This window comes from Kogia breviceps, chromosome 7, assembly GCF_026419965.1.
Source record: "Kogia breviceps isolate mKogBre1 chromosome 7, mKogBre1 haplotype 1, whole genome shotgun sequence".
NCBI lineage: Eukaryota > Metazoa > Chordata > Mammalia > Artiodactyla > Physeteridae > Kogia > Kogia breviceps.
This window is the reverse complement of record NC_081316.1, coordinates 109,726,820-109,745,814: the sequence shown is the minus strand read 5'-3', so window position 1 is coordinate 109,745,814 and position 18,995 is coordinate 109,726,820. Positions and strand designations below refer to the sequence as shown.

Here is an 18,995-nt window from a genome sequence, read left to right as displayed (position 1 = left end):
ATAGAGGGAACCCAAAGGAGGAGTTGACACTGCGGCGGTGACCCTAAGTGTCACCCAGGCAGCGGTGCCCAGCCGGTGCCTCACATAAACATCACCTGGGGAGCTTCTTAAAATCCTCACACGCCCATCACACCCCAAACCAGATAAAATATAATTTCTAGGAAGGTGAGCCAGGCATAATCGGGGTTTCTGAAGCCTCCCTGCCGAGGTGAGTCCAAATGTGCAGCTATGTTGAAAACCACCCAACCAGAGGTCGTGCGGGGGTAAGAAAGCAGGGGGGGCGTCCCGGTCTCCTTACCTCACCAAGGTGTCACTGCCCGCCCCTGCCGGGCTGTAATAGAGCACATTCTCCAAGGACAGCGAGAACTTCAGCCCCTCTGCCTCCGAGATGTACAGGTTGGTGCGGTTGTTACTGTGACTGACACACACAAACACCTGGTCCTCGGAGGCGTCCGCAATGTAATATTCCTTTGGCATCAGAAGTCAGAAAAGACACAGGTCAAAAAACCCACACAGGCCCTGCGGACTGTCTCAGTGCAATGACTTCCAAACGTCCCAGCGAGGAGTGTGGGCTCGGAGCCCACAGAAAACCTCCCCAGGCTGGGAAAGCAGCTTGGCCGACTCTCTCTTTGGAGACCCTGAGGCTGCCTTACGGCTGGAGCAAACCCCTTCACGGCAGGTGGGACACAAAATAAGAACGGGCCCTGAACTCCAAAAGTGACCCAGAAATCGCTTTTAGTTAATAATGTCTCCCTATCATTAGTACAGAGTACAATCTGGATTAATGTGCATTTCCTTCCCTCTCGTCTTCTCTAAGGTGACTAAAGGAAGGCAGAGCCCAGAGGAAGCAAAGAACCGACAAGCGTGTTCTCCGTCACACTGTCCTCTTAGCTGCTAACCTTCCATCACACCAACTCCTGGCATCAAGGCCCCCAAATGCCACCTCCTCCCCGTGGTCACTTCTCTGATGACCCAGCCCACACTGACTTTCCCTATCACTCTCTATGTTCTAACACGTACTGCACAGTCAAGCCTCTGACTGTACATGGTTTCATCCTCTGCTCTGCTCTCAGGCTCTCCAACCCATCTGTCTCTAAAAGGGTGAGACTCAAATCCTATCCCCTTTTGGAACCTCACCATCTGCAAGCAGCACAGCAGGTACTTAATAAATAACTACTGCTGTCACTAACCTCCCATTCCTTCAGCACCAGCACACTGAGACCATTGACTCTGGTTCCAAACCTCTCTGCCAATCCTTCTCCACTTAAAGCGAATTAAGGCTCCCATTCAGCTCCACTTCAAAAAGTGAAGAGGGAGAAAACAGACCAAGATGCCCAAAGCATAATGGTTCTCTCTCTCGAGACCGATCTGGAAAGTGACTTCATGGAGCCTCCATCAGATGCCCACCCCCCCCATCACCCTCCCTCAAACCTCTGCATGAGGACAACGGCACTCCTTCCCACCCCGGCGTGGACCCCACTCACATTAATAGGATATCTGGTGACAAACTGGGCTGCTCTCATGGGCTTGCGGCCAAAGGAGACCCAGAGCTGGACAGAGGATGGCTGCAGACTGCCGAAGAGATGCTGCCAAGGAAGAGGAAAAAAAAAATCAACTGTACTATATTATCGCCACTCAAAATGAGCGAAAAAGGAAACAGAAAAGTCAGACCCCTCTGATTCAACTGAAAACACAAAATAGAGAGAGTGACTGCAAATGTACATTTTTGCAACATTTGCTGTCACTGGGCAGCTTGGGCTGTACCACTTCATCCTAGACACCTGGTCTGCAATAAATATTAGATACTCCAGATACCACATGAAGAGGAAGGACAACGGTTATGATGGGAGAACTTGAGCTTGGGGACGGGGGGCGGTGGCTGCCAAAGCTTAAGCAGACAGCGAAAAGGGAGAGAATTGTGTGATGGAGAGACAGGCGGGGCGGAGGAGCCTACAGCCCCCAAACCACCACGGGGTGAGGTCAGCCACACACCTGATATGCATAAAAACATACCTTCTTCCTCCTTCTACTCTTATTTGCAGATCGCTAGGATCCTCGAGTCACAGGGCTTTAATTTGTACCAAGAGTTGAAGGGATTTTCATTGATTCTATTTTTAACCGTTTAAGACTTCTCAACGATTAAGGTCTTTTGCTAGAATATGCTTTCTTTGGTAGCATACAGAGCACGCCACAAGATGCTGACCACATCACGTTGCATTTTAGAGATATTAAACCACGGCTGGAAGCGTGAAAGTGTACATCAAAGCACTAGATTTGGAGCTAGCTCTAAATTTCTCTAGGTTCTAGTTTATTCATCTATAAAATGAGAAGCTGATTTGAATCAGGACTTTGGGTATGGGTTTAAGTGGTCCAGGAACGCCCGAAATATATATGCAAATTTTCTGTGCCAATGTACTCACTCGTTTTGCTAGGGAGAACGTCTCACCAGGTTCTCAAAAGGGTCAATCACTCAAAAAAGGATAAGAAACACTGTAAAGGATCTATGTGGCTTTTTTCAGCTCTACAAGTCTGTGACCGGGAACTGAAGGCAAATGTTGCACATCTACGAAAACAGACAGGGAGGCCCAACCTCATGTGGACATCCTCGCAAGCATGACTGTCACCCAACTGATTAGAATGTCGGGATCCCCAGCCAGAAGACTCCACTTATCCTTGGCTATGTTGCTATTGTTTATTATAGATTTTAAATTCCTATAGAGTATGGAAGATGCCAATTTCTCGTAACTGTAATATAACAACTACTAATACATATGCTCATGCATGTCCAATAAATACTGTGAAGAGCAAGCTAATGAAGTTATTTTCTATTCATTTGAGCAGCAGAATGTGTGTACACACACACACACACACACACACACACATTTTTTTTTCAAGCCACCGCTGTACATTGGTTAGTCTGTTTTAAAGAAGCCAGGTAGAGAAGTATAGAAGACTGCCTTTTCAAAATGGCACCCTGAAAACCATATAATAGCTTGTCCTCAGTATGGGGCTATAGAAATGATAGATTGATTAAAAATGCAAAATGTATCACCTGAATGAGAGAAGAGTTCCCAGTAAAACTGCTATGTATAAATTCCAAAAGCCCTCCTTAAGTCAATAAAGTTTTTTAACTATGTATAAAGGTCAGATGATTTAAGTCACCCTGTATAAATCCTTATGAATATATATAAACACACCGATATCAGTGAAACACATATTTTTTATGCTTTATGTTTTGTCACTACTTCCTACTGCAGTTATACCTGAGAAAGGAGCCACTTTTCTCAGTGACATGCAGGCCCATCATTAGTTAAATGTTCTTAATGATTGCTGCTGGGAGGCTTGAGAATTGAGAATGGATTGCAAGGCATAAATGCAAAAATCACAGACTACTAAGGTCATGAAAAACCTCTAAACACATCCATCCCACTTCCTTGCAAGAGAATTATTCCTAAATTCGGATAATCAGGTTCATTCCTAAAGCATTTGCAGATGAGTTATTGTGATATTTTACTACCACCAAGAAAAGTATTAACAATGAAACTATGGCACACTATTGATTATAAGATGTATTTTTTTTTTAATTCATTTGTTTTTGGCTGCATTGGGTCTTCGTTGCTGCGCACGGGCTTTCTCTAGTTGCGGCGCACGGGGGCTACTCTTCATTGCCGTGTGCGGGCTTCTCACTGCAGTGGCTTCTCTTGTTGCAGAGCACAGGCTCTAGGCCTGAGGGCTTCAGGAGTTGTGGCACGCAGGCTCAGAAGTTGTGACTCACAGGCTCTAGAGCGCAGGCTCAGTAGTTGTGGCGCACAGGCTTTGCTGCTCCGTGGCATGTGGGATCTTCCCGGACCAGGGATCAAACCCGTGTCCCCTGCATTGTCAGGCAGATTCTCAAACACTGCGCCACCACGGAAGCCCCTATAAGATGTATTTCTTAATAAACTATGGGTTTTTGTTGATGTTGGGTTTTCCTTTACCATTATTATTAAAGTAAAACATACTCATGAAGAACATCTCACCATACAGACAGGTATAAGGTAAAATGCAGAAGATCTGTTTCCACTCTGCTCCCAAGTGCTCCCTGGGAACAGGCTCTGGGCTATTCCTTCAGAAATGTTCTGTGCAGTCAGCTATGAGCATATTCCGAGAGTGACAGACACTGCTACACTTACCCCAGCATCCATTAATCCCTTTCATCCTTGGCAAAAGGACCCTGACGGCCACCTGAGTAAAAGACTAAGGCTCTCTTCCTTTTGTACAACTCTGTGTGGTCATGCAATTGAGTAGTCAATGAGACGTAAACAAGGAAAGCTGCTTAAAGAGACTGAATCAGCTAGGAGGGGTCCTATTTGGACCTTTCTGTCTGTCCTTAATTCTTCTTAACTCCAATAGACTCAAAGGCTAGTACAAGTGTCATGGACCATGAGGGAATTCTGAGAATGGAAATCATTTGTTTGGATGGTAGAACAGCAAGATAGAGGCCTACGACCCCAATAACACCAGGGCACCAACATGCCAGCCCTAGATTGCCTACCTCCAGCAGCACTGATGAGGGAAAAATAAACCTCCGTGTTGGCTAAGCTGCTTTTATTTCTAGTCTGCTAGCCAAACACAGTGCCAAATTGATACATCCAAATTTCTTTTTCACATACGAATTAGATCATGATAGAAATACTGTTGTGCATCTCAACTTTTTTCATGAACAGAGTACTGTTCTACAGTTTAACTTTTTCCATCAACAGTGTATCTTAGACATCTTTGATTTCACAGCTATTAATGGCCATTTAGGTTATTTCCAGAAGCACTCTTCAACGAACGTATTTGTATGTATTACCTTTTTCACAGCTACACAAGAATATTTGTAGGATGCATTCTTAGAACTCCCAGCTCAAATTTTCCAGTTTTGATCTATAGTATAAATGGCCTTCCTGAAAGGCTATTCCGTTAATACATCTACCAGCACACATACCTTCACCAAAGACTTGGAATTATTTAAATGTTTTCATTTACACCAATATTATAGGGTCTGAGAATTTATAAGATTTTTTTTTTCATTTGGTATTTTCATTTCTGATAAGTAAAAAATAAATTAATATAAGATTCTGAATTTCAGAGAGTGAGTGTACATTTATGCTTGAGATTCTGTCAATAGCAAAAAGAAATGGGAGGGCAGGAGAAAAGAGCAGAAAGGAACTAACTAAATGACATATTCTTGCCAAGTGAAGGTCAAAGGATGTCACAATGAACATTCAACTGGAAGTTTTACAGAGAAAATTGGTGGGAGAAATGAGGGACCCAAGGCACGCGGTGGACAAAGACATTCGTTCAGAAGCACCTGGGCTGTAAGATTCCCTGCCACCTTCTCCTTCAAAGCAGTAACAAAGTTTCAGCTAAATATCATCCACATTCATGTTGTTTAAACCCAACTTATGGATAAAATGATATATCTGGATTTGCTTGAAAACAGTCCAGGAAAAAAATACGTAGTGCGTAGACAGCTGAAAAGAGATTAGCAAACGTAGATACTATTGAGACTGAATGAAGGCACAAGGGGAGGTCATATCAGTACAAACTATTCTCTTATGTGGATGTGAAAATGTCCATAATAAAAACTTTGCAAAGTTAATATTAATTGAAAGCCCTTCTGAAACGGCAAAGTAAGGAACTCTAAAAATCCACTCATCCGTGAAAACAAGAACACTGACAAAAATTCTCAAAATCAACTTTTTCAGAATCCTGAAAATGAAAGAAAAGCTTGCAAAAACTCAAGGAGCATTTATTTAAGACAACGACTGAAGCCCGGCAAGAACAGCTAACTTGGTGATGTTTTAACTTGCTCTAATCCCATCCCTTTTCTCTCTAGCTCTGTGGTAGCCTGGGAAACCCACAGCTTCACAGCTACAACAGCTGTGAAAACCAGCAGCCCAGCAGCCACTGGAGAGGACAGAACAGGTTTGGAGCTTCCCGAATGCCTCACAGCCAGAGGACTGTCAGATCTGATCTGCCTGGTGACTCGCTTGAAAGCTGCATTCTCAGGTCTTCTCTTTTTTTTTTTTTTTTTTTTTTTTTTTTTTTTCGGTATGCGGGCCTCTCACTGTTGTGGCCTCTCCCGTTGCGGAGCACAGGCTCCGGGCGCACAGGCTCAGCGGCCATGGCTCACGGGCTTAGTCGCTCCGCGGCATGTGGGATCTTCCCGGACCAGGGCACGAACCCGTGTCCCCTGCATCGGCAGGCGGACTCTCAACCACTGCGCCACCAGGGAAGCCCTCAGGTCTTCTCTTTATATAACATGACTCAGCTCGCTGTACACACAGATCTGTAGCCAGGGCATTTACGGGAAACAGTGACAAGTGGCAAATGTTTTAACACCACAGCTGCTGGAGAAACATTATCGCTTGGAACTGCAAAAGGTGAACTAAAAAGCATAAAAGGAAAAACTGGGGAAGAAGATGTCCCTAAGAGGCTTTGATAAGCTCTGAAATATTCCAAGACATTTACAAGGTCACACACAAAAGGGCTGTGCTATGCTCAGGAAAGAACCGAAAAGGCCTCATCTCTCACATCCAGCTAACAATCTTGAGTCTCTACACAAACAAGAAGCAGAGGCTAAGGCAGAGTTGTAGAAGGCATGCCACCAACACACACTGAGAGGCCCTCAGCAAAGGCTGCCAGACGGATGGCTCAAAGTACTTAAGGAAATCCCTGTTCAGTCATTAGCTGACCACTAATGGTCAGTACTTTACTAGCCATACCCAACAAGGGATGCAGACTTTACAAATGAATGCAGGAAACTCACAAAACAAAGGCAACAATAATATCAGAAAAGGCAACAAAAAGCCCGCCCTGGGAATGGGTTACTCTGATATGAGTTGTCACATTATATCACTTAAAATGTCTGGTTTTCCACCAAAACAATGGCAAGCAAACAGCAACGTATCACCCATACACATGGCACACACACACACACACAAAACAGTCAATAGAAACCGTTCCTGAGGAAGGCCAGATATCAGACTTATCGGCCAAGAAATTTAAATCCCCTATCCTAAACACATTCAAAGAACTAAAGGAAATCATGTCTCAAGAATTAAAAAGGAAAGTATGAGAACACCGTCTCACCAAACAGAGGATATCTATAAAGAAACAGAAATTATTTTTTTTTAAAAGAAACAAATAGAAATTCTTGAGTTGAAAAGTACAATAACTCAAAACAAAAATTCGCTAGAGGGGTTCAACCAGAGATTTGATCTGGCAGGAGAAAGAAGCAGTGAAGGTAAAACTACGTTAGTCCTGATGACCCCTGCTTCAACATGCATGAAACTCGAAAACACGATACTACGAAAGACAACAGTGACGAAAGGTCACAAATCATATGATTCCCTTTACATAAAATGTCCAGAACAGGCAAATCCATACGGCAGAAAGTAGATTCCTGGTTGCAAGGGGCTGGAAGGAGAGGGGAGTGGAAAGTATCGCTAATGTGTATGAAGTTCCCTTTGGGGGTGACCACAGTGTTCTGGATTTATTTTTTTAATTTTTTTTTTTTTTTTTTTTTTTGCGGTACGCGGGCCTCTCTCACTGCTGTGGCCTCTCCCGTTGCGGAGCACAGGCTCCGGACACGCAGGCTCAGCGGCCATGGCTCACTAGCCCAGCCGCTCCGCAGCATGTGGGATCTTCCCGGACCGGGACACGAACCTGCGTCCCCTGCATCGGCAGGCGGACTCTCCACCACTGCGCCAGCAGGGGAGCCCAATGTTCTGGATTTAGATCATGGTGAGCATCACGTGACTTCATGAAATAAACCGCTGAATTGTGTACTTTACAAGGCTGAACTTTATGCTGTACAAATTATATCTCAATACTGGTGTTATAAAAAATTAATTTAAAACATATTGGTATTATAGTTTTACTTTTAATCCGTAAAAACTTTTGAGCTTTATTGTTGTATGAGCTATAAGCAGTGAGTGCATATACCTAGGTCTTTGTTTGGAGACATTTAAGTGATGTCATAACTAAAATAATTCGTCAATAGTCAGATTTTGGTCAGTTATCCTAAAAGTCACATCCCAACCGTGGCCAGCTAACCTCCCGTGTAGAAGCCCATAGTTCTGAGGCAATAACTACGTTTTTTTCCATTATCTCTATCAGTCTTAGCGACTTTAAATTAGCATAATGATGGTTAGAAATTGGTTTCCAATAGTGAAATTAGTGGTTGGTTGGTCAGAATAGTGAAAGTCCAAATGAGTTCTCTCGGGAAATCTGCAGAATGCAAGGTGTCTGAATTAGCCATATTATCCTAAAGATAACACCCTGGCATGAAAAGGGCACAGCAATTTGGGGAGGCCTGTCGCCTGAACTCTTGGGGGTTATGCCTCAGATTTATCAAGCTCTTGCGCTGGAGGATTCTAGCTGCCTGATGCCAACTGAAGGGCGAACAGAATCCTGCCTCTGAAACAACGGTTGGCAAACTTTTTCTGTGAAGGTCTGTAGAGAAATACGTTAGCCTTTGTGGGCCACCCTGCCTCTATGCAACGATTCATTTTTGCCACTGTAACATGAAAGCAGCAACAGGTGACACATAGCAAATGAGCATGGCTGTGTTTCAATAAAACTTCATTGACAAAAACAAGTGAAGGACCATGGTTTGCCAAGCCTGCTCTAGAGCCCTGTGTCTGCATCATCTGTAAGAACAGAGAGGAGACTCCATCAAGCTCATGCATCAGGTGTTGGCTCACTGCTGCACGTTTGTGCAAGAAATGTCTGAGCCTGGCTTTCAGGAGAGGCTGGGAGCGCCGCCGGAGAGTAGCAGGCAGCCCTCACCTCCCTCCAACCGTTCGGCAACTACTGGTATCCACCAGGAAGTACCTCACAGCTGTGTCTCACCAAGTTCACAAACTGATGTCAGTCCCTTTTGCTGAAGTGCCTCCCTGTTGCATTAACGGCCCTATGATGTGGACTATGTAAGTGAATTTCATGTCAAAAACCAAGGAATAAAAATTAAACTTGGGTTAAAAAAAATTGAAGGGCGTCCGATACAAAGCACATGTGAAGTAAGAGCCAGGCCAGGAGGGCCCCAGAGAGTTATGAAGACTCGAAAACCAGCTCCAGTCCAGAACCCAGATGGCTACCCAGACACGTTCTAAAGTACTAATCTGCAAACAATTGGAATCATTCACGGTGCCAGGAAAAAAGCAAAAGAGTTAATCGCCCAAAACCAATTTTCTCTCGTTTTACAATTAGTTTCTTGACTTTCCTAATTTGATTTGAATCCATTTAACATTAAAGTCACTCAGAATTCCCCAAAACCAGAAACCAGAGTGCTAGGCACACCCCAGATAAGAAGTGACGCTTGCAGAGGCCTCAATACTCCTACTGACACAGGGTTATCCAACCAAGGCCAATGCTGTTTATCCTTATGGCTTCGGACTCTAGTGTATTAAAGGAGAAAAATACCCATTTTATTATCCACTGCCAGTTGTGTTTCTTCTCTCATCAACCTCTCCATTGAGAAACATTCCTTTGATAATATAACTATCATTGGAAGCTTCTGCATGTAGAAGGCTTTAGGGAAGAATGTCTCAAATTTTGGAGACTCTGAAGCATCCCAGGGATGCTCAGGGGAAAAGATGCATTTGGGCCCTGCCATCTGCATTTGTAACAAGGGCCCTTGCTGATGCTGTTGCAGGTGACCCTAAGACAGCACTTGCAGGAGGTGGCCTAGCTCATCTCACCTGGAGCCTCTAGCTAACACCGCTGACCCTGGAATCTGGTGGTCCATCCATGTGCTGAAGGAAGAAGCCAACACAACAATTTTGCCACCAATACCATATAAATCAATAAGCCACACACAGAGCTGAGAGTTGACAATAAAAGAACTAATCATTTCATATCCCCCAATCCCATCCCCCCCCCAAAAGAAAACCCCAGTAGACCTTTCTAAATTAGGCAGGCAAAGACTCATTCAACGCTACAGTACATCTGCTATATGTCAAGCATTGTGCAAGATACTGGGTACTGCATCAGTGATGATCAAACTGACACAGCCCCTGATCCTACGACTGGCCAGGAACAGTAAAGAAATTACCACCGGCGCTCTGCAAATCAGCTATGTCTACAGAACAGACATAGCTGTGATGGCAGAACAGAGGCACAGAAAGCTCCAACTGGGATATAACTTACTCTCAGGTGTGAGAGCTAGAAATAATAGGCTAAGGGAATGCACAAGTGCTCTCCACCTCAGACCCTCCCAGCTCAGTCAGTAAAAGAAATCTGGGAATCAGTCACTGGGCCTTAAAATTGAGAAATTAAAATCACAAAAAGCACAGGCCCAAGAGTCTAAAACAAAAAAGACCTATGAGCATCAGAGGACTGGAGACAAGGTTTTAAACACAACTGGTACTTGGGGTCACCCGACTGGATGTCACAAGGTACCAGTCCTCAGGCCTGACCCCTCACCTCTGCACTCCCAGCACATCCCTGCCTGAAGCAACTCAAGGATGCTTGTGTCCTTGGGCTGTTCTGTGTGCACACGCGTGTGTAAGAGAAAGAGACAGGCAAGGCAGGAAGCAAATGATCCAGGGAGTGACTCAAGGCAAACAGCCTGACAGAAGACAACTTGTCATAGTTTAGTGGTTTTAAAAAACATTTTTCGAGGTGTATAATGGGGAACCCCTCTGGCCTTTATTTAGCCTCTCACATCTTCTCTTCTGATTCCAACCTCGCTCCCTGCTCTCCCTTTCGGGGAAGTCCTCTCTCCACCCTAGAATCCTACCAAGGGGGTTGACCTGCTTCTGCCCGGCCAGCTACCAACATATAAAGAAGTGAGAACCTGGAGGAAAACATGACATCTGGTTTTAGTCCCTAAGGTTAACAACGATAGAAAAGAGCAACCGCCCAGGCACCAGAGACCTCCGCCAGACCCGAGGTCAAGGAGGCAATGGTTGCGTTATGAAAGCAAGCTTACACCCCTCAGCGAGAGCAGCCCAGCCTACTCTTGGCCAGGCCTGGTTTTTTCCTTTACACAAGGGCAGTATGGTTGCAACTTGATACAGCTGCAAGGCAAGTCCTGTTAAATAATCAACTGTGGTTTTAAATGAGCAAGCCCTCCATTTCAGCATGTGGCTCCAACACATAAAATCAAGGAGAAGATTTTCCCAAAGCCTGAGACTTAAGCTACTTACTGACAGCTGGAAGCTTAAGTACTGCTTTTCTTGGAGCATTAACTCCCACTAGCCAATGACTACACATTCTATTAGCCATGTAAATGAACATGTGTCCAAACCTCCCAAAGAAATCGGCCTGAGCTGCAGGGAAATCAGGTAGTGGGATGAAAGAAAAAAAGCCACTTAGCCCCACCCCTCCTTTCTGTGTTCTTTTCATTGGGATTTCAAAGAAATGTGTGTTGGTCAAGGATGCTTGGACCAGGAAAGGACCAGATTCCTAGCACCCAGAGACACTCTGAGTGGTTGTCTAAGCTTTTCTGCTCCTTGACCTCCCAGAACCTTCCAGGCCCCTTGGGAGCGTCCAGCTACATCCAGCACCTGCAATCAAGCTCCCCCAGGCACGTGCATCCCGTCCCTGCTTGCATGGACTCTCCGTGCCTGATCACAGAACGCCCAGCCTCAGAAAGGACACGCAAAAGCAGTTTACTCCTTGAACTTACCACCACCTTTGTGGCAAACATGTACTTGTCCCGCAGCTGGAAGTCCCTCACTTCCTCCAGGATCACCTCCAGGTTCTCCCGGGACTGGAAGAAGTCTGTACTTCGGAGAACTGTGGAGTAGCCAGAGGGTTCGTGCCGTTCAACGTAGATGGTGTTTGGCTTGTCGTAGGGATCGATTCCCCTGGAAGGAAAAAAAAAAAGCGGTTGTCATCATCTCCACATTGAGTCGTTGGAGGCGTGGAGGTCCTGCCATGCAGACCATCAATGAGAACTCAGGGTCACCATGGCAGCAGCTACAAGTGATGCTCTCTTTCTGTGCCGCAAACACATCCCTTTGGTGGCTCCTTGGCTCAGTAGAGAGGGAAAGGAATTGCCACTTGTCAAGTATTTTCTGCTGGTACTGTTGTTTACAATGCAGCCTGGGTTTCGCTCCAGGCAAGCTCCGGCCGGGCTAGAGGAGAGGGAAAAGAAGGAAAGGTGAAAGGCAAGTGTACTGATCCCCTTGACGTCCTTCAGAAACGCAGGGCTCAACTCTCCCTCTGTGCTTCTGTCCACACTATCCCCCTCTGCCTGGATGCCCTCTGCATATACTCTCATCTGCACATCTAAATCCTGCTCGTCTTCTGAGATCAAGTGCAAGTCCCCCTCTTCCAGGAAGCCTTCCCCCACGCCCTTCTCCCATCACTAGCAATGCGTCTCAATTCCAAGCCTTTTTTATGAGTTCAAGAAAAGGGAGAGAACTGCCTTAAGTGGATTTTGGAATCAGTCTTCTCGCTTTATACAATGGAGCTTCTTACCCACTATATTATACCGTTCACCATAATGTGTCTGTCTGAGCTTCCTAGACAGAGTACAGATTCCATCAAAGGCCATGTCCTACATTTCTTTTTATCCTATAGAGTTCCTTGCTGCATTGATCTTTGCTGCATGGATCCATGGACATATTACAGAAGCTCTTCCAAACTGAAAACTGCAGAGTGATTAGATCAAACTACCTCAGAGAAGAATCTCTGCACTGGTGTGTCCCCAAAGAAGGGCCCCAAGAGCAGCCTGGGAGGAGAACTAAGCAGCCCGAGGTTTCCTAACACGCACAAGAACACCAAGGCCAGGCGGACCATTTAGCAAGAGGGAAAAACAGTTGGAAAAATCTGGAGGAGAGCTTCACAGTGAGGATGCAGAGATGACCCAAGGAGAAGGACTCATTAATGATTCATTCATACAAACCATCTTTGTACGGTTCTATAGACACAATGGCTCTTGGGATAGTGAAGGCAATGATAGGAAATTCCTTCCAAGATGGGTCATCAAGAGCAAGTTCCAAGACAGAAGGGATGGGAAGGAAAAGAAAAGAAAGGAGGGAGGAAGGGAGGAAGAAGAAAAGAAGGGATATAAGAGAGAGAAAAACAAAAGAGCCTCTTTTTGCAAAGGGGGAAGACTTGACTTTGGCCCTACAATCTGGCGTCTTGGTCGGACACTGGGGAAACCAGCCTGTCCCAATGCGAGAAACTAATGTTCACCGTGAGATGCTCTGTGTGCAGAGCAGGGGAGGGGTGGGGAGGACGTGTTCTCTCCTTTTCCACAATTAGAAGTACTGATGAAAGTATTTCCTCTACCCTAGAGGATATGCAAATTAAAACACGCTGGATTTTTTTTTTAAAGGCAGAGAGGAAGGGACCTTTACCCAGATACGGAGGTGGAGCTCACCTCTACTATTCCTTCGCAACCCAAAGCAGCAGCCAACAGCTAGCAACAGAAAGAGCTGTGACTTTCATCCCAATTCTCTTCCGTTATCCACATCTGAACCTCTCATTTCTGAGAGCTGCTCCCCCAACAGATTCCTGTACTTGGCAATCGCTAGCCTCCCACTTTCCATGCTCACTGACACTGACTTCCTGTTCTCTTTACCCTCATCTGGAAGTTCCAAGCCTTGCTCTGTCTCTGAGCACAGTCATTGGTCCGCACTTGGCCTCACCCACCTCACTTACAGCCTTTCAGGGGCGCTCCACAGGGCATCCTTGAAACCTGCCCCCGTGGCTCATCCTCTGTTCTGTCTTGCCAATCTCCAGCTCTGGATAACATAAATCACTGGTTTTCCTCACCCCTGCTGCTCCTAGGCTGCCAAGCATCGTTGAACAAAGTGTGTCTTTATTCTCTGACAGGTTAGACTACACTCTCATGTATTATGGGGAATCCTAGGAGAAATCCACCAAATAGCCCGAAATTCCCTGACACCAGACATGTAATTATCTACAATAAGACAGGCCAGCCCTTTCCCCTAGGATATCTGTCTGCATGTCTGCACAGAGGCAGAAGGTACAACACAAAAATTCCCAAACGTGAAGCTTGTTTATTTAGTAATCCTGCTGGCTTGCCCTCTTAATATATGATTCTCTAAACAGAAAAAAGAGCAATTTGTCCCTTGAAAGTTCAAAACAAGCAAAAAAAAAAAAAGTTCTAATGGTATTCCCTGGGTAGAGGCTGTACTCTGATGAGAATGTGGTTATAATCTCGCTAAGACTCTACAACCTCTGCCCAAGGAAAATAATGAAAGTCAGAAAGAGCTGCCCTCTACAAAAAGGAAGTCCACTGGAGCCTGAAGATACTCAGCTGTAAGGCCCCTCTCTGCTCCATCCTTTACTGTCCTTAATTACTAAGGAAGCAATACGAACTCAAAGACATGCCTCTTCAAACAGACGGCTAAGAGACGTACAGACAGGATCTACATCTTGTGGAGCCACTACATTTAATGAGGACTAAAACTACATGTAAAAGTCAAAAAACCAATGACAAACTGGGAAATATAAATATAAATGAACATACAAGCTCTTTCATATCACAAAGGACCAATCTCAAATATATAAAGAGCTCCTGGAAATCAATAATAAGGAGATGAACAATCTAATGGAAAAAGGGCAAAAGGCATGAAGAGACATGTCCCCAAAAAAGAATTAAAAATGACCCTTAGGTTAAATGATGTTCAGACTCATTCATAATAAGAAAAATGCAAATCAAAACTATACCAAGGGACTTAACCTGGTGGCACAGTGGTTGCTCCCAATGCAGGGGGCCCAGGTTCGGCCCCTGGTCAGGGAACTAGAGCCCATATACATGCCACAACTACGAGTTTGCGTGCCACAACTAAGGAGCCCGCGTGCCACAACTAAGGAGCCCGTGAGCCTCAACAAAGACCCAGCGCAACCATGTAAGTAAATAAATAAATAAAACAAAATTTAAAAATACAACTATACTGAGATACTAACACATTGGCTGTGGAAAAAGGCATAATTCTATGTTGTTGAGAATGAGTGCAAAATTTGACACTTTCTATAGAAAATTTGGCAAAGTTACAATTTCAATGCTTTAGTCACTGGGGATATATCAGTGCAAAACAGAAAAAAGTCCATGCCCTCGTGTAGTTTTACTCTATCGAAGAAAGACAAATAATAAGCATAATAAGAGGATATTAGGATGTGATGAGTGCTGTGCAAGAAAAGAACAGATCAGGCTACAGCAGACTGGGAATGACAGGAGTAATTGCAATTTTAATGGGATCCTTAGGATAGGCCCCATCTGGAAGATGTTATTTGAGCAGACTTGAATGAGGTAAAGGAGCAAGCCACAAATATATCTTTAGTAAAAGCATTCTAGACAGGGGAAATAGCAAGTGCAAAGGCCCTGTGGTAGGAATGTAGTTGGCATTTAATCTGAGAAAAATAATGATGTACATGAAAGGGTTCAAAGCAGAAGAACAACATGATCTGACCTGTTTTTAACAGGATCAATACGGCCATGCTAAGAATCAGTTGTAGAAGGACAAGAGTAGAACTAGAAAGACCAGTTGGATGATTAATGAGTGACAGCAGTGACTTGGAGTAAAGCAGTAGCTGAGTAGTGGATCCTGGGTATACACTGAAGGTAGAGCCAAAGGGATTTCCTGATGGACTGAACGTGAAGCATGAAACAAACACGGAATCAGTCATGACTCAGAGTTTTTCACCTGAGCAACTAGAAACTGAAATGGGGAAGATTACGTAAGGGTAGAGCTGATGCAGGGCGGTGAAGATCAAGTGGTATCCAGTTTGGTAGGTGTGAATGGTTTGACTTTTTCCCACTGACCCACCAAGTCCACTCCTGGGAGTCTGCTCTACACATTCGTCTGCATATGTACAAATTCAAGATTATATACATCATCCCCATAACAGTAAAAGACCAGAAGTGACTTAAGACCAGAAACAACCTCTTAAAGGTTAGCCCTGTTGATTTCACTTTCCTTCTCAAAAACCTACAATGGCTGCCCATTGCTTTCAGAATTCAGTCCAAATTCCTTTATCAAGCACTGCAGATTCTGATACCAACACCCTTTTCCAAATTTCACCCAATACACTGTCCAAGGATAAGACTCAGGGCTCTCCACCCAAGCACCACAGTGTCTCATCTCTGCCTTGGGCCATTCTGTTCCCATCTGGAATTCCCATCCTGCACACCTCCACACAGCCACACCCTACCTGGTGTGCACGTCCTGGATCAACGGTAACCTCCTCCGTGGAGCTGCCTATGACCCATCTGGAAGGAGCATGGCCCTCCTCTGGCTTCTTATGCTATGTCCGTGGGACTTCATGCATCTTTCATGATGTATGTTACATGCACAAAATGTCTTTTCTTCTCTCCTAAACTGCAATCTCCTTAATAACTATATCCATCAGTTATTCAACTTCTTACACCCTAAAGCATCTGTTTTATATTCAGCAGACATTCAAAAAAAATATGTTATGAATGAACAAATGAATGAATTTTGGAGAAAAGTCCCCACTTTTGATATGATGCTCTAAAAATGAAGGTCTTTTAGAAATTCTAATACATGCAAGAGCTTCAAGATTCCCCTGGATTCCCTGACGGATTGAAAAATGCAAAAGCTCTGTCACTCCTCTCACAAGTTACCTTCCTTCCTCACCCCCCCCCCCCAGCCCCCTGGGGAGTCTGTTATACCTGCAGCGCTCATTCCTGGGTCTGGAATGTGTCTTTCCTGAGCCAGATGCTCCACGTTTCAGGGGAGGACAGATTTGCCCTGCATGATGGAGCCAGAACTGAAGCAAGGGGCTTATGTAACTCAAATTTCTCAGAAGGCACGACTTACCAAGAAACGGACTTCACATGTTCCTGAATCATGATCCAGGTCTGGCCAAAATCATCTGATTTCCACAGCTGCAAAGACCAAAGCGACAAGTGGTCACGATGCAAGAGGCGTGAGGTAAGGTCCCTGAATGGCATCACCAGCACACACCCATGGAAACCCCATCCTCAATAATATGTCACCTGTGAAGACAGGTGGGGAGAGCACATTACCCAGCTCGGTTACCCCACGTGCCAACAAGGGCAGGAACGGCAGGACAGTTCACCTTTGCATTCTTCTCCATACAGTTACTAAGGTCTCAGTACCTCAGTATTGGAAGGAAGGATAAATGATTGTGACTTGTCTGCCTTTTATGGATTATCAGAAATTGTATTTTACTCAAGACTGACCCTCCAGTGGTGGTGAAAACAAAAGGATTATACTCAGTCCTTCTCGCCTGGGAAACAGTGTCCTTGAAAACCCATAATGGGACACAGTGATGAAAGCTGAATGGAGAGGACTTAGGGAATCCTCTGAATACACAGGGCGTGGCCATGAGTAATTGACTTGCTGATCTTTGCCCCTCAACTTCCAAAGACAAAAACCTGAGGGTTCCTGTGGCCCTAGGGACCAGGGAGTAAGAAACAGGAGACTAAAAACAGCAATAATCCACCTACACTGGTAAACAGCCCATACTTGGGTCACTCCCTAAGGCAAGTGAAGATAAACAGGTCATGTTTTGGTTAAACAACCGCAAAGAAAAAGAATGGTTCCAAGGTTCCTCCGAGCAAAGCCATTTGAAACTCATCATGAACCCAACCTACAGGGCCAACAGGTTTCACAGGATTATGCTAGATCAATACTTTTGACTTGGCAAGTTTTAACTCTGAAATAGAAACTTACCTGGGCTCTCTCCCCATCTCTCCCTTTCCTTCAAATCCGGATTAAAGGAAGAAAATGCACACATTTATATTATATTCACACACACACACACGTGCTCACGCATGCACACAGAGACACACACACGCACAGAGCAAGAATATTTAAGTGAATGGTAACTTCAAATAAATGGTAGGTGGAGGATGGGAAAGGTAGAACAGAAATTCGACAAGAGGTCCCAGCACAGCTCAGATGCCAGTCTTCCCTACCTGGCTCTCTTTGATTTAATTCCAGAGACCCGATTTACCCCCAAGACTAACAGAGGTGTCCCTGTAGCAAGAAGGGCCTGATGTGTAACTAACAGGGCCTGCCGGGGCTGGGTGTTGCTCCCTGGCTGCGATGCAGACCCAGGGTGCCAGGGGGATATAGTTTTCCGTAGCCGTGGGAAGTGAAATAGTAGCTACAAAGGCTCAGCCTGAAACAGGAGGAGGGAGGGGCTGGGGGAGGTCACTCGAAGGACAGGCGATCCACTGGGGCAGGACCGAAACCTCAAGCAGCCCCAGCTGACCGTGTTCCGGAAGCTCTCTCACCTGCTTGTTGGGGTGAGACCTGTCAAAGCCCAGGAGAAGGTTAGAGGCCTTGCTGTGCAGGAGGAGGTCGGCTGCCCGGAACGGGATGGAGAAGCCTTGGATGGTGTTGCAGAAGTCAAACGTGGTCCAGAGGTACTGGGCATAAGCATCTGCAAAGATGTACTGCAGGGAAAGGAGGAGAGCTCAGAGCGGAGCCTGGCCGCGCCCCAAACACCCCTTCCGCACCAGGGTTTGAGCGCCCACGCATGCAGAGGCCAGGCGCCGGCACCCTCGCTCATGGTTTTCTTGCCATCTCCTGGCAATGAAGAGACTCCGGTGCACACCACACGACGCTCGGCGGAGGGAGGGTGCAGACGGGCCGCGCTGAAGCCAGATGGTGCTCTTGTTTACCCAGGTAATGAAGCAAGTCAAGCCTTTCTATTTCTTCTTTCAACCGACTTGGCCTTTCTCACTCCCTGGGGAGTCACCCGGGCACAATCAAAGGGTGGCTCTAGGAAGCTGGGCAGAGAAGGCCCGCTCTCCAGACTGGCTCCACATGGATAGGCCTGCTCGCTACCCTCGCATCCTCTGACTCACCTCTCCAGGAAGACCCCTGACATCACACCCACCCAGGAAGCTTGGCTTACCCTTCTTGCCCCTGTGCCAGGTGACAGGGCAGCTCGGAGGACCCAGCTGCCACTGGGGCAGGTAGACTCACTCTGGGGCACGGCGGGCAAGCAGGGGCCTCACCTTATTTTGCTTCCCCACGGGTGAG

At 45.7% G+C, this 18,995-nt stretch overlaps 1 protein-coding gene across 2 annotated transcripts in view; it reads right to left on the bottom strand.

Annotated features, from left to right (window-relative positions):
• Nucleotides 1-18,995, bottom strand: part of SORL1 (sortilin related receptor 1) — a 260,002-nt gene that overhangs the window by 111,414 nt on the left and 129,593 nt on the right. For both annotated transcript variants that reach the window (XM_067039159.1, XM_059069777.2), the window contains exons 4-8: nt 18,242-18,403; nt 16,797-16,864; nt 11,663-11,843; nt 1,485-1,586; nt 299-468 (exon numbers count right to left, since the gene is read on the bottom strand). In XM_067039159.1, coding sequence (XP_066895260.1) covers nt 299-468; nt 1,485-1,586; nt 11,663-11,843; nt 16,797-16,864; nt 18,242-18,403 — 683 coding nt within the window. The remainder of the gene's footprint in view (nt 1-298; nt 469-1,484; nt 1,587-11,662; nt 11,844-16,796; nt 16,865-18,241; nt 18,404-18,995) is intronic.